Consider the following 23,887-nt stretch of genomic DNA (forward strand, 5'->3'; position numbering starts at 1 on the left):
TGATCAACTGAAGTGGTCTCATGTTTAGCAAACTCGATTTGCATTTGAGAGGGTGGTTCAAATCTCTGTCAGGTCATTTTAATTTAATTTCCTCAGGGTTTCTCAATTCACTTGAGACTAATAGCCTTTAGTATAACCTTCCATTTGTTAATCATTTTCTCAAACCAAGACATTGCTCTCAAATTGTAGTTTATTCTTCACAACTGCTCTGCCCACTTACAAGAGGACCTCATGACCTGGCTCTCTTTGATTTTCTTCATACTTACAGGATGTGGAGGCCAGTTCCTGGACATCAGTTTCCTAAAGCAACAAATGCAATTCTTAAAAAAAAAAACACTCCTGAAAGTTGAAGATATCAGAGATCTGTTAAGTACGAAACATTTTGTGTATGTAACAAAGTTGCCAGTAGTTAAGCACATGTAAAAGACTTCAAATTGTGAGGTCCATAGTTCGATTCTTGCTAGAAGCAATTCTTTCCTATTGTTTCAATTCTCTTTTTGTCATCAAATAGAAACATTAATTAACAAATATTGAACAATAATTTTAAGAAAAAGTAACATCATTCTATTTTTGAATACTGTTCACATAGAAATGCAGATATTCAAAATAAATTAACACCTAGCATGAAAATGTGAAATGTCAAATAGGAAATACAATTCTATGTTATTTCTAGCAATACCAGAGAAGGCAAGTTGCTACTCACCATATAGCGGAGATGCTGAGTCGTGATAGGCACAACAAAAAGATTCACACAATTATTGCTTTAAGTCATTAAGTCCTTTGTCAGCAGTAGACACAGTGGTGCAGGAGAGTCTATGCAGAATGAACGTTGGGAAGAAAAGCGTACATGAAAATTCAAATAACTGGTTAGGGCCAATCAATTTTGCGATTGCTCCAACAGCCTTCACCCATGAGAAGTCTCATGAAGAGACATGGAAATCACTAGATGGGGAAACCATAAACTAAATTGATCACTTGTTGATAGATATGAAGAAAAAGAAGAACATAAAAGATGTCAGTTCATACAGAGAAACAGATGGGGTTTACTTTCTACTTGTTAGGATGGTAAAACTGCAAATTCAATACTGGAGGAAACAAATGAGCAACAGCACACGACGTTTGATGTATATAAACTGTATCAGATTGAGATAGCTAGAAAGTACCATGTGTCTGTAAGGAATGTGTGCGAGACACTTTTGCCGAAGGAACAAAGTGACAAAGTGGTTGGTGTTGATATGAGTGGACCAGAATAAAGGAAGGGGTGTCGGATACAGCAGAGGAGGTGACGGGTGAAATGAAATGGAAGAAAAGAAATTGGTTTAATCAAATGTATGAGGAAACTGTAAAAGGAAGAAGAAAATCCAGTAACAGGTGGATAAACAGTGGAAAAAAATCATGTAGAATATGTGAATGTGAAATGAGACAAAACAAGAATATTGAGGGCAGAAAAGAGGAAACATCTGACTCCCGTGCCGAAAGAAAATGAGACAGCAGGTCAAAGAAACAGCAGTATACAAAGTATACAAAATATCAAACAAGTGGGAAATGGAAGAAGAGACAAGTCTCTAGTCATTAATGATAAAGATAGGCAGAGTTGAAAAAGAAATGATCCTAGAAAGTTGGACAGACTATGTTCTTAGTCTGTTAAATGCAGAAAACCAGAAGAGATGTTTCAGTAAACAGAACAAGAAAAGAACTATGAAGCAGTTGGTGTTAATGAAAGGGGTGTGAGAAAAACAGTAAATAGTCTGAAGAAGAAGAAGAAGAAGAAGAAGAAGAAGAAGAAGAAGGTACCAGGAGATGATCAAGGAGGGAGGAAAGACATGTTCAGGTGTTGAACAGACTAGTAAAAAAAATGGTTCAAATGGCTCTGAGCACTATGGGACTTAAAATCTATGGTCATCAGTCCCCTAGAATTTAGAACTACTTAAACCTAACTAACCTAAGCACAGCACACAACACCCAGTCATCACGAGGCAGAGAAAATCCCTGACCCGGCCGGGAATCGAACCCGGGCGTGGGAAGCGAGAACGCTACCGCATGACCACGAGCTGTGGACAGACTAGTCAAAATAAGGTAAAAAGAGAGAGAGACCAACAGAATGGGAGCTAGCTGTCATTCTACCAATCCACAAAAATAAAAGAAAAAAGACTTTAATAATTGTAAAATAGATTTCACTGCTGAATATGAGCTACAAGATCTTATCCTTAATAATAATGGAAAAACTTGAGCCATGAGCCAATGAAATAGCAGGGAATTACCAACCAGGTTTAAGGTAAAAAAAATCTGCAATTGACTATATATTTAATATGAGACAGTATTGGGAATTTAACAAACCAGTATTTAACACTGTCATAGACTTTTCAAAGATAGACAATAGTGTCCATAGAGTGAGCTTTTACAGCATCCCTAGGGAGTTTGGAGTACGTGAGAAATTAATCAAACAGTTAAAAACATTTACAGCAGAGGTGAAAGCTATAGTAAGATATCAAGGAGGAATATTGAAGGAAGTAGAGATACAAACTGGGGTACAACGAGGTGATGCTTTGTCACCCATAAAAAGTTGTGCACAAGACAAGAAAAGTAGGAAACAGCATCAGTCTGAATGGAAATCTGCAGATGCTAGTGTATACAGATGATATGAAAGTTATACCAGAGTTGTCAAGAAAAGAAGTGATAAAATAAGTGAAGAACATGTAAAAACGGTGAAGGGTGTGAACAGTAGTGCAGGGCAAGCGGGCTTAAGAATAAATCCAGAAAAGACAGAAGTGACGGAACTAATTAGAATGTGCTTAGGGATTTACAAGTGTGACAGACTAAGCTGAAGATAGCTGAGATCATATTTCAGCAGGTGAAATGATTTCCAGATAGAAGTAAACCAACAAATTGTTAATTTATGTAATAGCTTAAAACCAATCCTGAAAGCAAACATAATCTCAACAGAAGTTAAAATGAAATAATGTAATACAATAATTGCTCCAGTGCTGGTGCATGATATAAAAATACTGAGTACAACAAGAGTGATAGAGAACAACTGATTGTGTTTGAGAGAAAGATTTGTGGGCCAGTGAAGAGAGAAACAGGGTGGAGGAAACTAAAATATGAGGAAATGTACACTGTGATGAAGCAGACTAATATTATACAAAAAGCAAAGGTTTAACAACTACAATGGAGTGGACATGTTGCAAGATCAACAGATGATGTCATTCAAAAATTATTGTTGGTAGGAAGGCTAGAGGCTTTGCGCCTTTGGGGAAGAACGCAAACAAGAGGGAGAATGATTATGGGAAGACCTGCAGTAACAGGGGTTCACAAGAAACTGGTTGGAAGTTGCACAGAACAGCATCTGCTAGAGGCAGTTTGTAAGGTTGGCGCATGGTCTACACGGTCCCTAATTGCTGATTAAGTGAAGTGTTTTTCAAGGTGTGGTTGATATTGGAGATTAGGCTGTGATATGTTTGTGGTCATAGCTAATTTTGCTGAGGACAGGAAAATATATTTAGTGGTTGTGCAAAATATTATCTGTCTGTAGTCTCTGACAACTGCCTCTAGCCTTTGGCACACAATTAGTATTTCAAGTTGCAAGGCTGTTGGGGAGGGTTTTTTGATATGGGACATGTGACAGCTATAAAAATTGGGCTTTGAAGCACCATATGAAATGAGTTTAGCAGCAGATATTTAGATTCTGGAGACAATTTTTATGGGTCCTTTTCATAAAGATCTCATCAATGTATCTGAACCATAAGAGAGGTTTTATAAGAAAAGAGAAGTTACTATGGCTCATAATGTGGTTTATGAAGGAAGTGGCAGGTTTAGCATCAAGAGGCTGATGAAATGATAGTCTTCTGTGACAGCAAAGCCATCAGCATAAGGGATGTTGGTACACGTTGACATATCATCCACAGTGACAGGCAAAAAGTATGTTGTTAAGGGCACAGCAACAATGCAAAGGCCATGAAGAAAGTGGTTTTCCTTGATGTAACAAGGGAGATTGCACAAAGTTGGTTAGAGGTGTTGGTCATTGAAGGCAGAGGATGTTTGATGGAAACATTTAACCAGCTATGGTGGGTCATACATTAGGGAGATAATAGCAACTGGCTTTGTGGAGCTTTCAGGCCATGTGGAAGATGGGTAGTCACATGGTTGTCTGTGTGAGGAGTAAAGGTATTCATATGATAGAATTTGTGAGAAACCTAATGTTTCGAAGAGTCTTTAAAGATCACACTGTACTTCTGGGACAGGATTGTAGAGATCAGAGCATCAGAAAGGTGGCAGAGGCATTCAGCCACATAGTGACTGCCGTCCATAACCATAGGGCTGGAGACCTTATCAGTGGAGAAAAAATAGATGAGGATTAGTTTTTGGTCTTGAATAGCTCTTTGTGCTACAGCTGCGACACTGTACCCAATGGGAAGGAATTTGGGGTATGAATGTAACACCACCCCCATTGATACAGCTTAAGAACACAAGTTCAAAAGATAGGTTTATGCTAATATGCCCTGACAAATAATTATTTAGTAATGCAAGAAGTGTCATGTAATTTTGATGACATAGTATTCTGTGGAAAGACAAAACATGGCACATTTTGCTGCCCTTCTGTACACCAAGTTGGTGAAGATTTGTAAAGATATTGGGTTTACCACATTGATTTTTCAGCAAAGCCATCAACCAGTGTGCTCAATTGTGTTATATTGCCTTTGGTATGCCAGATTTGAACTTAATACATAGTGTATGTAGTCAGTAATGCACTTCCTAATTTACAGCAGAGGGTCAGAAAGTAACACCTCCTATTTCTTTTCTCCTTCATTAAGTTGGCAATCATGAATTAGATGCACTTCACAAATGTGTTCTACAGCATACTCCAGTAATAACATGCTACATCAACAAATGGCAGCACAGTTTAGAAAATAACTGACCACAATGTACATATAAGACAGCGTTCTGTGATTGAAATGCATACTGCAGAAGGTGGAATGTACAATCACATATGTGAAATGCTGAAGGCGGTGTATGGACATGCTATGGCAGACTTCAGCACTATTAAGCGACAGGTTCATTGCTATAAAGAAACCGACAAGCAAACACTGTTCGCTTGTGCAATATATAGCAGATGGCCAGCAACTGCAGTAAATTCACACAATATCCAGTGTGTCGTGATAACTGCTGTGTAACAACAGATAAATTTTCATCAGTTATCGATTGATAAAGGCAGTGTGAAGGCCATTATTGAGAAACTCGAGCACTCCAAGATTTGTGCATGCTGTGTACCAAACACATTGAACAACTAGAATAAAGAGGCAAGGAAAACTGTTGTGTCCAATCTGTTGGCAGTACCTCAGTTTGGGCCACCCAAAGAAGCTCATTGGGTGGCATCAGTTTGGTATCCAGTGAAGTCAAAACAGGCTCATTCAAGGGAACTGTTGTATTATAATGGGGGGAGGGGGGGCGCTGTTTACGTTTCATGGAACATTGACACACATTGAAACAGTCCATCACAGTAGGTCTATCTCCCAATGTATCAATAAGTGTCAAGTGCCATCAGTACTAATGTTTTGATTGTACACACGTTAAAGAATAGCAAAATTTGTTTTATACACACATTTGTTTGTTAATTTTTAATTCCTAAATGTTGAATAAAAATAAATTTAGATGCATATATGGCAAAGGGTCATGTATTGCTTTTTATCCTCTTTGCATACACTTTTTACTTGTAATATGTAGTAAACGTTGAGTCTCGGACACACACAATGAAAAGACTGCTATACATCTTAGGTTTCAACTAAAAGGCCTTCTTCTGAAGTTGAAAGCGTTCCCCCACCCCCTCTTCCCCCCTACACACACACGCACACACACACACACACACACACACACACACACACACACACACACCACTGTGTCTGTCTGGTTATAACTGCGTGTGATGGGAGTAATAATCCAGTGGCAAGGGGAAGGAGGCAGTGCTGCTGTTGTAGGTGCGTGCAGGGACATGTCAATGGGATGTTAAACACTAATCTCCTCCTCCTCCTCCTCCTCCTCCTCCTCCAGTCTGGTGATACTCTTATCCCATCAGATGCAGGGCTGCTTGTGAAAGCAGTCATGTGATCTACAAACTAAGCTGCAAACAATGTTCTGCTTTTTACGTAGGCATGATGACTAACAAGCTGTCACTCTGCATAAATGGCCACCAACAAACTGTGGCCGAGAGACAGCTGGACTACCCAGTTGCTGAACACGCTACCCAACACAATGTGTGCTTCACATCAATGTCTGCTTCACAGTCTGCACCATGTGGATCCTTCCTACCAATATGAGCTTTTCTGAATTGTGCAGGTGGGAACTCTGCCTGCAATATAGCCTATGTTCTGTAACACCCCTGACATCAACCTTCGGTAGTGCTTGTCCTCCACTTATCTATCCCTTTTGCTGCTCCCACTCCAATACAACACAGCCTTTTGTTTCACCAACACACCCCATCCTTTTCCCCTTTTGTATACTTCCCGCTATGTCCCTGCATGCTTCTACAAGCAGCACTACGTATTCCCCCACCCCACTTGCTTGAGTTGTCAGGATGGCATTCAGCTCTCCCACTTTGGTATCCTAGATTCAATGGGTCGGCGAGGGCTTCAGGAGACCATTGGAGTAGTAAAGTGGCTGCATCAAGACAGGTAACTGTTTGTTGTCCCAGTAAGCTGGAACAGTTGCAGGCCCTCGTCAGGTGGCACAGCCGCTGGTATGGCAGTGTGGTTTTATTGTGCTGCCAGCGAGATGATAAAGTCCTGCCCAGCCGAGGCATGAGATAGGATGTGGCAGGCATCCAGGGAGAGAACCCTGGATTGGTGGCTTGCTGGTGGTGACTGATGCTCTCCAGCTCCCCAGTGACTCGGTGGCCACGAGGGCTTCAGTTCAACCGTAGGTCCATCAGGCAGTGGCTGGATCTCCTAGGCAGGCAGCCCTGCCAGTAGATGGCAGAGCAGTGGTGACCTCATGGGTGGAGGCACACACTGTGACACTTGGCAACTCAATGATTCACACCAGAATGAGTTCAATGTGTTGTGGCTGCAGAAGTCACATATGCTGCATGCCAAAGTGTCTCTGGTTTTGGTAATTGTCCGGACACTGATCAGAGAACTATCCCCTAAACTTAACCTCTCTTTCCCCTAGAGACCAGTTCAGCATTCCTCCTGGAGGCACACCAGCTTATATTGTAGGTACCTTCAGTGTGTGTGTGTGTGTGAGGGGGGGGGGGGGGGGTCATTAGCCTGTGGTGGGACTACTCAAGCAGAACAGGCCTCAAAAGAGGGACCTGACAAAGAGGTCCCACAACTTAGAGGAAGGAGGGCTGTTTCTTTAGGGTTGTGTTGGGCATGCTAGCCGCGGGTTTCCTGAACTGGAGACTGGTCCATGCCACCAGACCTCTTCTGTTTTTGTAAACTCTGGGTGTTCTTCAGGGACCACATTATGTGTGGCAGTGGAACATTGTATGTTTTGGAGTACAGGGACCTGACTACACTGAAGGTACACACCCCTATAAGACAAATCTCAACTTCTAGGAGTGCTGTATGCTGAATTGCTGTTAAGGTAAAATAATCTCTAGCCGTCCACCTTGGGGCACTGGCCACCTCCTCCTCCTCCTCCTCCTCCTCCCTCCCTCCCACAGTTGTACAAGACTTGCTCAGGTGCTTGCAGCTCTGTCTGGGCCGACATTTTTTTTCCCCTAGCGGATCGTGGGATCCCTATTGGGCGGCCTCAGTACTGCATACAGGACTAGTGTACTGTCTGGTAGTACATACACCCACCCAATGGAGAGAGTTTGGATAGTCAGCCCCTCCCAGTAGTAGTCTCAGAATTATAGCAACAGAGCACTAGTCTGCCATAAAATTTTCATTGTAATCAAGAGAGCAGAAGGAACCTTTGAGAGAAGGCCTCCATTTTCTTTATTCACAATCCATTGGAGAGTATTACAGAGTCCTCAAAAAGCATTAAACGGCTTTATAATCAAAACACTAACAGTTGAAATGCCATGTCACATAAGTATCCACACTTCTGCAATGCAAGGCTTTAAATGACTACCCTGTTGTAGCTGAATTGCATAACACCTGCAACTTCTGTAAAGGCATGGTGACCTGCTCAGATATAATGGAGAGGGCCTAGAGGAATTATACAAATAATGTAGAAATGTGAGTGTCATTTAAATGCAGAAATATGTGAGGAGAGTCAATGGCACATTGGGAAAACTGCAACATTTATCCTAACATTCAGCATTCTGGAATTACCTGAACATATTCTTGCATGCTGTATCTATCTTCAAGTTCGACCATTTATTCCCAACCCAGTGCGATATTTTAAATGTCAAAGATTTGGTCATACCACTATGGCATATAACAGGGAGGGCTGTGTGTGGAAATTGTGGAGACCCAGCCCCTGTACACTTCCTACAAAATGTATAAACTGCCATGGGGATCACTTGGTATTGAGCAGGAACTGCAGCACCTATAACAAGGGAAGGAAAATTCTAGAGTTGAAATTTAGGAGATGCGTACCCTATGGTGAAGCTAAAAGAGCTTTCATAGCTCTGCAACCTCTGGTGTATGCTACTTCATTTGCATCGGCCCTTAAGAAGCCAGCCATCAAGTGTTATGCCTCCACACCAGACCACAGATGTGAGTAGCTGTACACGCATTTGTCAGTGTTGCAGGGGGAAAACTACACTTGACCCCCTAATCGCTCAGACATCATAATCAATACACTTGGAACCTCAGCCAGTATGCCTGCACACCATCGAAGGCACACTTAGCTGTCCCTCCCTACTCATGCAACCAACTCCTCCCATAAGTAAGGAAAAGTCATGCAAAAAGTCATTGAAAATCGAAGAAAGTGGCAGGTAAACCATTGGGTCAGAGAGTATTGTCCCTATTCAGTTTCTGATTTTACTGTTGGCGATATTGATATCCATGTGGGAGAAATAGAGAGCCAGGCACCGTATATATTCACTCTTATCTTTTGGATAAATCGCCCCTGCCAAGGGAGGGAGCATGACAAGGACAGTCGTTGCTAATCAGTGGCTCACAAAGTGACATCCGTATTGCAGTGGGACTTAAATGGATACTGATTTCACTTAGAAGAATTGCAAATCCTGCCTCCAGAGAGACCGTTCTGCATCTTACTACAACAAACTCATTTTAAAGTCACCCATAAGCCTGCATTAAGGGGCTGGAACAATGATCTTACTGGAGGCAGGGCTAAGGATGGGGTGGTTGTTTTCGTCAATGATAGACGCCCCTCCTCTCCTGTCCTTACCACGTCCCGATAAGTAGTTGCCATGGAAGTTCTCACACCAGCTAACATTACAGTGTGTTCTTTACATCTTCCACCTCATGATCTGTTGAGTGCAGGTGCATTAACAGAGCTCTTCTGCACCTCCCCTGCCCATTCTTCCTCATGGCTGACTTCAGTGCACACGTTGTGTTGTGGGGCTCAGGTACCATTTGCTCCAGGGATCAAATTATCAACTGCCTTTTCAATTTAGGGGGTATCTGCCTTTTAAACTCTGGTCAGATGGCACATTTTTATACAGCTACAGGCTCATCCTCAGCCATTTACCTTTGTTTTTGCGTTGCAGCTATTGCAGACTCAATTCAGTGGGAACTGGGCACAGATTTGCTTTCCAGTGACCACTTTCTAGTGTGGAGACACCTGCTGACACAGATGGTGGTCAACAGGAGACTGATACTTTAAAGGGCAAATTGGTTGTGATACAGTCAGCAGGCCATCTTCAACCAACAGGAATGTGCCCAGGAGATTGTGGACTATATGACCTATGTGATCCACTGAGCTGCCACTGATTCCTTTGCCCAGTCTAGCAACAACCTCAGACAATGGCTTGTTCCTTGGTGGAATGAAGAAATAAGGAATTTCAGGCAAGGGCAGTACACCTCTGCTTATGGCCTTGTTGAGAAATTGAGCCTTTATGGCCACTCCTAAAGACGTGGCTCAGGTTTTACCTGAACACTTTTTTACTGTCGCTGCATCATCTGGACAAAATCTTGTGTTTAGATGTTCCATAGGGCTGTGGAGATATGGCTCTGCTTCTTGTGTAATTAGGCAGTCTACCATCTTCCACTCTTTATGTGGGAATTGAAATCACTTCAGTCTGCACCCAGAGACACTGGTCCAGGACCGAATCAGATTCATTATATCATGTTACATCATCTGTGCCGTAGAGCCAAAGGCAGACTCCTATCCTCCTCAAACAGATCTGGTTTGATGGACGGTACCCCTCCACTTAGGAGCAGCGTTATTAATTCTGTTATGGAAGCCAGTCAAGGATTCTACCAACCCTAACAGTTACTGAGGTGCAGCCCTTTGGAGTAGTAGGGATAAGGCTCTTGAGCACCTGGTCAGCCACTACATCCTCGAATTCCAAGTTTCCTGTGCTGCCCCTGGTGCAGTTTTAGGTGCTATCATTCTCCCCTTGACAACATAAGTCTACTGGAGGTGGTGATACAGGAGTCCTTCTTACACCAAAACCATTTGGTTGGTTTGTTTTTTCCATGAAAAATTGTAAGTCACCAGTTAGAGGTACAACATCCTTGCCAACTTAATGAATGGGGACTGTGGGGGTGTCTGTCACTTCTTATCTAATCCTTCCTCGAGGACCAATGCATTCGATATTGTGTTGGTGCCTTGTGTACTGCTGTTTTCGGGAGACTGGAGTCTCCCAAGGCAGTGTATTCAGTGTCACACTGTTTGCAATTATTATCAGTGGCTTCTTAAGAACTCTGTTAAATGCTGTGTGGGGAGCTGACAGGTATCACCTCTTGCAGTTTTATAGGGTATTTGTCAAATCATGATAGATTATGGCAGAGTGGTTTAGGGATCAGCCTGTATTTCCTACCTCAGTATGTTAGACACTGTCTGCCATGAGGGCATTCAGATATTGACTGGAGCCCTTCAGACCAACCCAGTTCAGAGTTTGTGTCCACAGGCCACTACACTATGTTCAACAGTGCCTCCTTCTGGCCCAGTATGTCCTGAAAAGCTCATCATTGCCTCAGTCATTAGCATTTAGTGTGGTAGTCCATCCCAACTTTGAGTGGCTGTCCAGGAGCCGGCCCCATGTGACTAAGCCATTTGGGATACTTGCTACAAACTTTCTCACACATCTGGATATATCAGACTTCTAAATGTGAAGCCAGGAATGGAACAAATTTCCGCCTTGGCGGATCCAACACAAAGGCAAGAAGGTGGTCTTACGCTGGGTAACTGAACACGGGATACAAGGAAATGACACAGCTGATAAACCAGCCAACAGGGATTGTGTTCTGCTATGACATCCCATCCCCTTGCGTGCCTTCATCTCAGTGTCTGGTAGAATAATCATGTGTCAGAGGGAAACTGAATGGTTATAAGTGGTCACTCAAACCAACCATGCAGGTGTGGTGGACTTAATCCCAACCTCACCGATAGAATGTGTTGCTCACCAGACTCTGCGTAGGAGATTGCCCAACACATTTCCCACTTCCGGTGAGACGATCCACCATGTGCCACTTTCAAATTAAGCTTTTATGGCTACATATGTTTTATTCACTGAGATTATGGTAACCCCCAGTTTGGCTGTTGATCTGCGTGCCATCATTGGTGACACCATCATCAGTGTAACATGAGTTTTGAAAGTTTGTGAACTGTCAGACCTCGTACCTGTAGTGAAGTGCTGAGGGTGGGAAGTCAGTGTGCATTGGATACATAGCTTGCTCATGCAATTTGACATTTTTACTGGTTATTTTCTGTGTAATTGCTTTGTGCAGCTTTTTATAATTGCTAGTTGGACACTTATGCTTTATAAGCACTTCCACCTGTGGGAGCAGCTCTGTCGACCCAAGTGAATGGCATGATGATACTTTGTAAGGTGCTGAGGATCATGCTGTTGAGCATCCCACATCCATCATCCATGCAGTGTGTCATGCTACATGAGCTCTGCATACCACTGATATATTTACAGACCACAAGTGCTTCAGCAGCTACAACCTGTGCACTGCACCTTAATGCAACTCTTTAATACTCCACAATACTTCCTCCTTGATGTAACTCCCTAATACCAGGTACATTCTCCCATCATGCCATACATAATTTCAGACAATATTTATCTTACATAGATTTTCTGCTGTCTTGCCCACTGAACTTCAAGGGACCTAGAGCTGGCCAATGACCCATCTCATCCATGATATCTCAACACCTTTCAAGGCTGCTCTGAGCCAGTGTCAAAGTTAAAAATCTCAAGCCAAAATGTACTGCTTTAACACTGATGTACATTTTACTTTGTCAGCGCTGTACCACATCTTACAACTACCACATTAGAAAATAGAAGAAAGCAGGAGGAGTGTGTAACAGAAACGAAGAGGAAGAGAGGAACTTTGCACACAACTCTGGCATCAACACTGCTTGCAACAAACTGTGCTTACAGTGACCAACTGTGTACATTGGCCTAAACTTCCCTGATACCCGCAGCCTTCCTCGTTTCAACAAAGCACTCTCCCTACACTGCCAGGCATAATTCCCTTTTTGCCTATATACTCAGCGTATCATTTTGTGTGATTCAGGGATGGACCACAAGACATTGTAGGTTACACTGCATACACACAACTAATTTCATTTGTTCATCCCTTAGGCCCTTGTCAGGTACCACACCAGACTTTATACCTGACAAGAAAAATAGGACAGCAGGAAGAGGGCAAATCCAGGAATGACAGATGCAAGGAGTCCACGAGCAGTTATAGAAAGCACATGCTGCTACATACATGCATTACTGCCGACTCCAGAATGTAATGGCCTAGGGTGTAATGACCTCTACAGAAGAGCAGAAGAGTCATTCATCATGTTGTCAGGATAGCATTCCATTTTCCCACATGGGTGTTGTGAGTTTGATGGGTTGGCAAGGACTACTATAGGAGAAACTGTCTTACTGTCTTAGCAAGGCTGAGCAGCTTCAGATATCTGCATTTGTCCGATGGCACAGCCTGGTGTTGATCCACGGCATCTGTGTTTCACAGGCATGGTAGAGTTTCGATCTCATGAACTCCAACGGCCAGTGTTACGATCGGGGATGTCAGTAATTGTTATGCTGAACTTGACCAAGCGGTATGATGGCCTTGTGCTATGGCATACCTCGATAGAGCTGTCAGGAGCTGATGTGGAAGCATCTCCAGCTTGGTCTGGGTCCAGTATTTATCCATGCCAAATTAGGTGTGTTGTGTGGTATTTCAGCTCCAGAAGCCACATGTGTCACATGCTAAAGTATGCCTGATTTCAGTAATGGTCAAGGCACTTTCTGGAGGCAGGTAGTGACACCCAGTGAGTGACTGGCACAATGCTTAGCCAGCATCTTGCTGCAACTGTCCTGCTTTATGGCATTGAGCCCTATGCCTAGACCTGTGATGTTACAGTCACTATTTCCATTGTGGAAGTGGTATTTGAGAGAAATGTATTGTAATTTGACGCTTAAATTTTGTGGAAATCTTAATTGATTCTGTGATCCTGTTAGGAACAAAAGCACATTATGGCTGGCACCCACATCAACTATTTAGTTCATACTATGTCACATTGTTTTGCTTGATTTGTGAAATAGCAGGAATTGCATTTGCTGATACTACTGAAACTGTATAGACGATTACTATGCCAACACATACCAAAGCAGCAGATAATGACACAGGGGGATTTCAGAAATTGCAAGCTCTGGAAGTAAAAGAAAATGGCAGTGTTACAGAAATTAGTGTCAGTTTAGTCATAAATAATTTATACTGTTTGGCATTTGTTTATGTTTAGGAAAAGGAACCTGCTACCCTAAAGACCAAAACATTTTAGTATTATTTTGCCAACAGCCGTAAAGAAGACACATTAAGTTGTAGATAGGCACAATTCCAGGACATTTACACAAAGCTTTTGGCCACAGCCTTCATCAGCAAAAGAGAACCAAACACAAACAAGCAAACTTAATGCACAAGGGGGAAAGGGAGTGGAGCGGGGTAAGATAGGTGGGTGTGTTGGCAGAAGGCAGTAAACAGAGGCTGGGAGACATGTATGGAGAGGAGATGATAGGATAGAGGGGGTAGAAACTTTTGTGTGGAAGGTGTGGGGACAGTATGTTACTGTAGGTTTGAAGCTGGGATAATTACAAGTGTTATGAATGTGTTATAAGGATACCTCCCATATGCACAGTTCAGAAAAGCTGGTGGTGAAGAGGAGGATCCATATAGCTGGGGTAGCAAAGCAGCCATTGAACTCAAGCATGTTATGGTCAGTGGCATTTTGTGCCACAGGGCGGTCTCCTTTGCTCTTGGCCACAGTTTGTGGCAGTGGCCAAACCTCCTTGTGACAGGTGGTTGGTAGTCACACCAATATAAAAAATCTGTGCAACAATTGCAGCAAAGCTGGTAAATGGCATGGCTGCTGTCACAGGTCACCCAACTGATGGATGGGGTAGGATAAACCTGTGACAGGAATGGAATAGGAAGTGACGGGTTGGTGGATTGGGCAGATTATGCACCTGGGTCTTCCACAGGAATATGATTCTAGTGGCAAGGGATTGAGAGTGGCATATGGATGGACTGTTAAGTGGAGGTTGGGTGGGCAATGGAACACCATTTTAGGAGGGGTGGGAAGTATCTCGGGTAGGATATCGCACATTTCAGGGTATGGTGATAGGTAATCAAAGCCCTGGCAAAGTATGTAGTTCAGTTGTTCCAGTCCAGTGTGCTATTGGGGTGGTGGGAGGATTGGGGGTGTGAGGAGAAATAGTATGGGAGATCTGTTTGTGGACTAGGTCTGGGGGATAGTGCCTATCTGTGAAGGCCTTGGTGAGACACAGCGTACTTGGCAAGGGAGTTCATGTCATTGTGCAGACACCGTCCGCGGATGGCTTTATGGGGGGGGGGATTTTTTGTTGTGAAAGGGATGACAACTGTCGATATGCAGGTACCGACATCTTAGTCATCCGTCAAGGATCATATTCCTGTGGAAGACCTGCCCAATCCACCCACCCAGCACTTCCTATTCCAGTCATGTCACAGGTTTATCATACCCTTTCGGGGGCTGGTCCACCTGTGAAAACGGCCATGTCATTTCCCAGCTTTGTTGCAGGTGTTGCACCACTTTTTACATTGATATGATTTCCAGCCAGCTGTCCAACAGGAGGAATGGCCATTGCCAAACTGTGGCCAAGAGTAAAAATAGACCTCCCTGTGGCACAACATGCAGCTGAACATAACAGCTTAATTTCACTGACTGCTTCATTACCCAAGCCATCTGAGTCCTCCCAACCACCACCAGCTTTTATGAACTCTGGAGATGGGAATTACCTGTACAACACATTCACCACTCCCATAGCTATTCCGTCCTCAACCTACGCTATCAAACAGTCCCCACACCCTCCACCCAAAAGTTTCCACCCCTTCTTTGCTATTATCTCCTCTCAATACTTGTCTCCCAGCCTCTTTGTTTGCCAACACTCCTGCTTATCTTTCCTGGTCCGCGCCTTTTATCCCCACCTCTCTGCCCCACAACCTCCTGACACTGCACCTGTTGGCATTGTAGTCCCTGTACACTCCTCCAGGCAGCATTTGTCACTCTCCCCACCTACACACCACTATCCCTTCCCCTTCCCCTATCCCTCCATATTGCTTGCATCCCACGATTGTTGCATTCTGGCCCGAGATGCTGGAGTTGGCGGTCATGAGTGCATGAGGTGTGCTTGCTTGTGTACATGAATGGTGTGTGTTTCTCTTTTGTTGATGAAGGCTGTGGCCAACAGCTTTAATTGTGCCTGTCTGAAACTTAACATGTCTTCTTTACCGCAAGTAGCAATGTTTATCTTTTCGTAGATTGCTGATATTCCTAGTTGGGGTTTCCATTTGTTAGTGTTATTTTGTGTCTTTCTAGATGTTATTGTAGCATGTGTGGGTTTCACACGTCTTTATGTATGTAAACTGTTATTTTGACCTTAATTTTTGTTTTAGAAGGATGTACTTCAGTGCACTCCTATAAATCCAAGGATCTTGATTGTGCAACAATTTACATTTTGCAAATAAAAAGAGCCTCTATGTTTGGTTATATAGATAGATAAAAAATTACCAAAAAAAGGCTAATGCTTTCTAAAAGGCATGAAAAGTATTGAGAAAATTGACAGTTGTTTATTTTAGTTGTGTGTGTGTGTGTGTGTGTGTGTGTGTGTGTGTGTAAAAAAAAGGAAGTAAGTAGGGTTATATTACTTTGACTTCAGGACTTTTCTTCAGGCTATTATGTTGATGAATCTTTCTGAAAGACAGAAAGGAAAATAATTTGTGTGCTCTGTAAAGATATTTTCTTGGATGTGACTTGCAAAGAACTCAATTTCTCCCAACAGTTCTTCATTTAACAGGCATTCTACGCCTCTCCATTTTGCTGCTGGCTACAACAGAGTGGCTGTGGTGGAATATTTACTGGCACATGGAGCAGATGTCCATGCTAAAGATAAGGGGTATGTATTACTATAAGTTATGGATGTCACTGATATAAATAAATTTATTCCATAAGTGTAAATGGGATTAATTTATTATTATTTCCAGGGGACTCGTTCCGTTACACAATGCTTGTTCGTATGGTCATTATGAAGTGACTGAACTGCTTGTGAAGCATGGAGCTAGTGTAAATGTTGCGGATTTGTGGAAGTTCACACCTCTACATGAGGCTGCAGCTAAAGGCAAATACGACATAGTACGACTTCTGCTCAAGGTTTGGTTATTGTACTTCTGCTAAGAGTTTGATTATTATATTTAAAAAATTGGTAACATGTAAATTGTGGAGGATCTTTTAAGGATGGTGGTGTGACCTTAATACTCTCCAGCATCAAAAATTAAAATTGCAGACAGTGTCTCACAAGCCTAATCTACTTATCTACAGATAAATGGCCTGTTTCTCATTAGATATTATCCACCCACTTTTCCTTTAACGTGAAAATTTGAAATTTTGTTGAGGTGCGATCACAGTGATGGTATAGTGCAGAAGAGAGAAAGTAACACCTGCAAAATGCAGGAGCTAAATGAAAGAAAGTAATGCCACCATAAATAATGAATAAATGAAGAAGTTAAGAGTATTAAACTTCCCATGCATTGACTTCCAAGTACAGTGGATGTTTTAGATAACTGTCAGTGTGGCTGACTGCTTTCTTTCATGTGCCTTTCCGTGAAAGTTTTCCTACTCATATATATGCTTCAGTAAACTTTCTATGTTGCATATCATTATTATCAATCAGTTTGGATTAAATAGGCCAAATTACAAATTCAAAGTCCGTAGGAACCATTGAGGTTGCTCATACTGTTTTATGACAGTATTTTTATCTTTGACTAATACTAAACTGACAAACACCCATTTCTTGTGAAAGAGAAGGGGAGACAGTGTATGAATTATGATTTGCTATGTAAGAACTTAAAATTTCAGCATGGTGCCGATGCTAGCAAGAAGAATAGAGATGGTGCAACTCCTCTGGATCTAGTGCGTGAGGGTGATCAAGATGTGGCAGACCTTTTAAGAGGTAATGCAGCATTGCTAGATGCTGCCAAAAAGGGCAACTTGGCACGGGTCCAAAGGCTTGTCTCGTCAGAGAATATAAATTGTAGAGATGCTCAGGGACGAAATTCCACACCACTCCATTTGGCAGGTAAGAATCCTTTCATAACAACTTGTTCCTACATTCTATAATGGTGAAAATCCTTTTAATATATTTTGTTGATAAATGTGAACATAAAATTCAATGGTCATACCTACATAAAAAGTTGTGCAAAAAATAGAATAGAGCTGATGTATACAGGCTGGAGAAAAATTGTCACAAAATTATAACCCCTTATAGCTGATGCCAATAGGAACCAAAATTACTAAAGTTGTGTTGGTCGACAACACAACATTTTTAAACTATGGAAACTTGGTGCCACGCACTCCCATTAGCCGTGGGATTGCCATTGCCATTCTTCGGTTGACGCGCAGCACTATGGTTGCCGGAGTGCGTGACACCAAGTTTTCATTTTTTTTAAATTGTGCGTTGTTGACCTACACAACATTCATAATTTTGGTTCCTACTGGCATCAGCTATCCAGGGTTAAAATTTTGTGACACAGTTTTTCTCCATCCTGTATAACGACATGATGACAATTGCTAAAAATGTATGGGAGTTGGTTATACGTACTAATGCCTTCCTCCCCCCCTATCTCTCTCTTGTCTACTCCTCCCCCTGTAAAATTACATATAAGAAGAGAGTATATGTGGGAGAAGCAGTGTGTCTAAGGATTAAATGCATTGCTATCATAGTTAAAATGTACTGTGAGGAAGAAAATGAAACCTTATATTTCCATGTTTATACAATTTAATGATGTCAAATAACATAAATAATTCCTTAATTTATTTTTTAAGGTTCTCCGATGAACAGAGTTGCCGGATCTATAAATAGATAACTAAGATGATACAGGATCTGATGATTATACAGACATTTAAATATTGGTATTTCTGTTGAATATTCATTTTTCATAAGTACATTATTACAACTTTGTTGTTTGTAAAGGTAAATTACATATACTCATTATATTATTCGTTGTTATATATTTTTGTGTTACAAAAATCATCCAGTTTTAGAAGAAAAACCTCTATTACTTTTAAAATTTACTTTACAGGCGTCAGTGTTTTTCAGTTCTACCTACCTATTTATGCTTTTACATTGCTGTATCTCATTGTGTGTGGTAAGATTCAAAGCAGTTGTTACATTTCTTACAGTATGTCATTGGTATGCTTTTGTAACCAACAAACTGACAAAATCCTTGGGAATTACATATTGACACAAAGTGGTCCTTTTCCGTCATATCTTACTTCATGAAACACTCTTCTTGGTGTTGATAAGGGATGTCCCACTCTGCAGTTGGTAGCTGTTTTAGATACAGCAAGATATCATCGGAAACTCCCCAGAAATCGTGCTCCATAAACCATACGGAGTATAACAGTTGTTCACAACAGTCATATCAGTTATTCTTATAAAGAGAGCCCAACACCATTTCTTACCGCATTAAGAAATGGCATATTTCCCAACAAGCTAGTTAGGATGGCCTACTCCTCCCATATATACAGGGTGGTCCATTGATAGTGACCGGGCCAAATATCTCACAAAATAAGCATCAAACGAAAAAAACTACAAAGAATGAAATTCGTCTAGCTTGAAGGGGGAACCAGATGGTGCTGTGGTTGGCCCGCTAGATGGCGCTGCCATATGTTAAACGGATATCAGCTGTGTTTTTAAAAATAGGAACCCCCATTTTCATTACATATTCGTGTAGTACGTAAAGAAATATGAATGTTTTAGTTGGACCACTTTTTTCGCTTTGTGATAGATGGCGCTGTAGTAGTCACAATCGTATAAGTACGTGGAATCACGTAACATTCCGCCAGTGCGGATGGTATTTCCTTCGCGATACGTTACCTGTGTTAAAATGGACCTTTTACCAATTACGGAAAAGGTTGGTATCATGTTGATGTATGGCTATTGTGATCAAAATGCCCATCGGGCGTGTGCTATGTATGCTGCTCGGTATCCTGGACGACATCATTCGAGTGTCCGGACCGTTCGGCGGATAGTTATGTTATTTAAGGAAACAGCAAGTGTTCAGCCACATGTGAAACGTCAGCCATGACCTGCAACAAATGATGATGCCAAAGTAGGTGTTTTAGCTACTGTCGCAGCTAATCCGCACATCAGTAGCAGACAAATTGCATGAGAATCGGGAATCTCAAAAACGTCCGTGTTGAGAATGCTACATCAACATCGATTGCACCTGTACCATATATCTATGCACCATGAATTGCATGGTGACGACTTTGAACATCATGTACAGTTCTGCCACTGGGCACAAGAGAAATTACGGGATGATGACAGATTTTTTGCACGTGTTCTATTAAGCGACGAAGTGTCATTTACCAACAGCGGTAACGTAAACCGGCATAATATGCACTATTGAGCAACGGAAAATCCACGATGGCTGCGACAAGTGAAACATCAGCGACCTTGGTGGGTTAATGTATGGTGCGGCATTATGGGAGGAAGGATAATTGGCCCCCATTTTATCGATGGCAATCTAAATGGTGCAATGTATGCTGATTTCCTACGTAATGTTCTACCGATGTTACTAGAAGATGTTTCACTGCATGACAGAATGGCGATGTACTTTCAACATGATGGATGTCCGGCACATAGCTCTCGTGCGATTGAAGCGGTATTGAATAGCATAATTCGTGACAGGTGGATTGGTTGTCGAACCACCATACCATGGCCTGCACGTTCACCGGATCTGACGTTCCCGGATTCCTTTCTGTTAGGATGGTTGAAGGATATTTGCTATCGTGATCCACCGACAACACCTGACAGCATGTGTCAGCGCATTGTCAATGAATGTGCGAACATTACGGAAGGTGAACTACTCGCTGTTGAGAGGAATGTCGTTACACGTACTGCCAAATGCATTGAGGCTGACGGACATCATTTTGAGCATTTATTGCATTAATGTGGTATTTACAGGTAATCACGCTGTAACAGCATGCGTTCTCTCAAAGGTACATTTATCACGTTGGAACAACCAAAATAAAATGTTCAAAAGTACCTATGTTCTGTATTTTAATTTAAAAAACCTACCTGTTACCCACTGTTCATCTAAAATTGTGAGCCATATGTTTGTGACTATTACAGCGCCATCTATCACAAAGCGAAAAAAGTGGTCCAACTAAAACATTCATATTTCTTTACGTACTACTCGAATATGTAATAAAAAATGGGGGTTCACATTAAAAAAAAAAAAAAAAAAAAAAAATGCAGTTGATATCCGTTTGACCTATGGCAGCACCATCTAGCGGGCCAACCATAGCACCATCTGGTTTCCCCTTTCAAGCTAGACAAGTTTCATTCTTTGTAGTTTTTTTGTTTGACGCTTATTTCGTGAGATATTTGGCCCGGTCACAATCAGTGGACCATCCTGTATATAGTAATTCTTTACAAGCTGTGTCAGTTGGTTTTCCGCTTAGTTGTTTTATTCCACCTACTTGCAGAAGTGAGTGGCTCCACAGTATGAAATTGGTGCCAATCCAGATGCATTTATCATTGTTTGATTGACAAACAGGATTTCACCTCTTGTGTCAAAGGCAAAGTCATAATTGCTTTGTTTCTTGAAGAGGGCACTCTTCAGTTGTGTTTCCTCTCACTTTACCTATTGCCCTAAATCCAATGTTTCTTGGGTGCAGCAAGAGATTTTTGACTAGCGAAATAGTTTTCGAAGTACATAGTATGTCCCTGGGATTTTCAATACACTACCCTAGATCCAACACCAGGGTCAGTATTTGTATTTGTCACTTCATTGCCACATTACAAATCAAAATTGAAACAGTAATCACTGGAAGCATACAATGCCCATAGTTTATAGCCAGATCAAATTGGCTTGTCTCAAATGAACTGTTTTACTGTGAGATGGCCTTAATACTTCAATCATTTCATCAACACTCAAGTTTTCCAAAAATATATGAAACTGTTGTAAGAACTTGTTAATATTTGTAATTAAAGACATAACCATGAACTCTATATCATGTTTGTTGTCTTTAGCTTGATCATTATCATTGAAGTGAATTAGAGATTTCATATTCTGATATCTATTTTGTGAGGTAGCTTTCTTGCCTGTTTACTGTTCTAATCTGATGTCTTCAGACCAATGATGTGTTTCCGATGGAAATCTGTGATACCCTGACAAAAGTATTAAGCCTGGGAATACTCTCAGCTCTCCAATGTCGAAAGAGAAGTCGTATACATTTTTAAAGTGACTTGCTTATCACATTGATTTTCTCATGATATAATCAACTGAATTAAAATTCAATATATTTTCTCCAACTTCAAATGGCATGAGATCCTTTATTTTCTTTTTATGTCTTCTATAACTGCATAAGCTGAAATGTAATTTTTAGGTTTTGCCGCATATATTGGATTCAATTTACTGTAAGTTGGCAGTTGGCTGCAAAGTTTCTTCTGTTTTCTTGAGTTTACTCTATCTTTAGTGCCCATTACTTCATCATTCACAGTCCCCAAACTCATATTTTCAGTACTTTGAAAATGAATGTCCACCAACCCAGGAACATACAGAACATTTACAGCAGCTGTTGCACCGTTATCTTCCTCATCTCCATCTCTCAAAGCACCAGTATCTGGAAGAATAGCAACCACATTAACATTTTTTCATTGTCTTTATCAAAAACTAAATTGTTCGTCTTAATGTTTGCCAACCAACAATGTAGACCAGTAATGGCAAATTCTTTACTTGTAGTATTATTATATGAACCTTTTGCTGCGGAACCAGTTAACAGCACAAAAAAGTAAACATAGAAAGTTTATAAACAGTAATGTGCTGCATTTGCAATGATTGTGACCTCATTTTAAAATATAAGAAAAATCTCATTCTTTGATTAGTAATTTAAAAAAGACAATAGAGTCTAAAAATGATCAATGGAAGATAATGGGTTAATACGGTCTGCAAGGTCATTGTGCATAACATTAACAGGAATTGTCCAAGCAGACTTCCGTGGGGCATATCCAGTTATACTTTTACATCTGACGATGACTCTCCATCCAAAATAACATTGTTACCAAAAAGTCCTCGATCAAGTCACACATTTCACTTGATACCCCATATGATCATGCTTCTGATCTTAAGCATAGGTATGGCACTAAGTCAAATACTTTTTGAAAGTAACAAATACTGCATCTGCCTGGTTGCTTTGATCCAAAGCTTTTAGAATGCCGTGAGAAAACTGTGTGTTGGGTTTGACATGATTGATGTTTTTGAAATCCATGCTGATTGCCATGGAGGAAATAATTCTGTTAGAGACACGTCATTATGTTTGAGCTAAGAATATGTTCTAAGATTTTATAACAAATTGTTGTCAAGGATATTCAATGGTATTTTTGTGGATCACTTCAATTAAACTTCTTGTAGGTAAGTGTGCCTTTTTCCTTCGTCTGACTGCAAGGCATGGTTTTCTGTTAGAGGTATCTGCAATACATTGTAGTTAGAAGAGGGGCTAACTTAGCTGCAAATTCAGTATAGAATCTAATAGGGATTCCATCAGACCCTGTAGCTTTGTTCAGTTTTTACGATTTCAGGTGTTTTTCAACACAAGTGACACTATCACTTACTATTACTTATTTCACTTCTCTTTTCTGTGGTACAAGTGTTCCTTTGTAAAGGAACATTTGAAAACAGTTAAGTGTTTCAGCATTTACTTTGCTAACCGTAATTTCCGTTCTAGTTTCATTTGCTAGGGACTGGACACTTAACTTTGGTGGCATCAGCCATATGTCAGAATTCCTTTGGATTTAGTGAAAGATCATTTGACAATATTCTGCTACGGTAGCCATTAAAGGCTTCACACATTGCTCTTTTGACAGCCAAACACACTACATTCAGCAGCTCTCTCTCTCTCGCCCTCTTCTTTGTTTTACACCTGTTATGGAATAGTCTGTTTCTTTAGAAGTTTCTTTCTTGTGACTGTATACCATAGAGGACCCTTCCCATTATGAACTGTCCTACTAGGTACATATCGATCCAGTACATGGTCAACTTTCTTTAAACTTCAGCCATTGTTCTTCTACACTCTCCTGCCCTGTGCTAAAAGTCAAAAGTTCCTCATTGAGATATGACACTACTGATTTTTTGTCTAGTTTACTGAACATGTACAGGGGAAAATTAATAAAACTAACAAACTTAATGTACGGATTATTTAATGGAAATGGAAGAAAAAAGGTCCTATGAACATGTGTCTGGAAGGGAACGGTTGCATGCAGCAACAACAA

The 23,887-nt window shown here is 41.2% G+C and overlaps 1 protein-coding gene across 2 annotated transcripts in view; it reads left to right on the top strand.

Moving 5' to 3' along the window:
- The window catches only part of LOC126416028 (poly [ADP-ribose] polymerase tankyrase), a 301,772-nt gene that overhangs the window by 185,805 nt on the left and 92,080 nt on the right, over nucleotides 1-23,887 (top strand). Inside the window, exons 9-11 of one of the 2 annotated variants that reach the window (XM_050083481.1) lie at nucleotides 16,394-16,507; nucleotides 16,596-16,761; nucleotides 17,467-17,686. In XM_050083481.1, the coding sequence (XP_049939438.1) occupies nucleotides 16,394-16,507; nucleotides 16,596-16,761; nucleotides 17,467-17,686 (500 nt within the window). The remainder of the gene's footprint in view (nucleotides 1-16,393; nucleotides 16,508-16,595; nucleotides 16,762-17,466; nucleotides 17,687-23,887) is intronic. The other variant, XM_050083482.1, reaches the window with a different exon arrangement.

Source organism: Schistocerca serialis, chromosome 8, assembly GCF_023864345.2.
Source record: "Schistocerca serialis cubense isolate TAMUIC-IGC-003099 chromosome 8, iqSchSeri2.2, whole genome shotgun sequence".
NCBI classification, from domain to species: Eukaryota; Metazoa; Arthropoda; class Insecta; order Orthoptera; family Acrididae; genus Schistocerca; species Schistocerca serialis.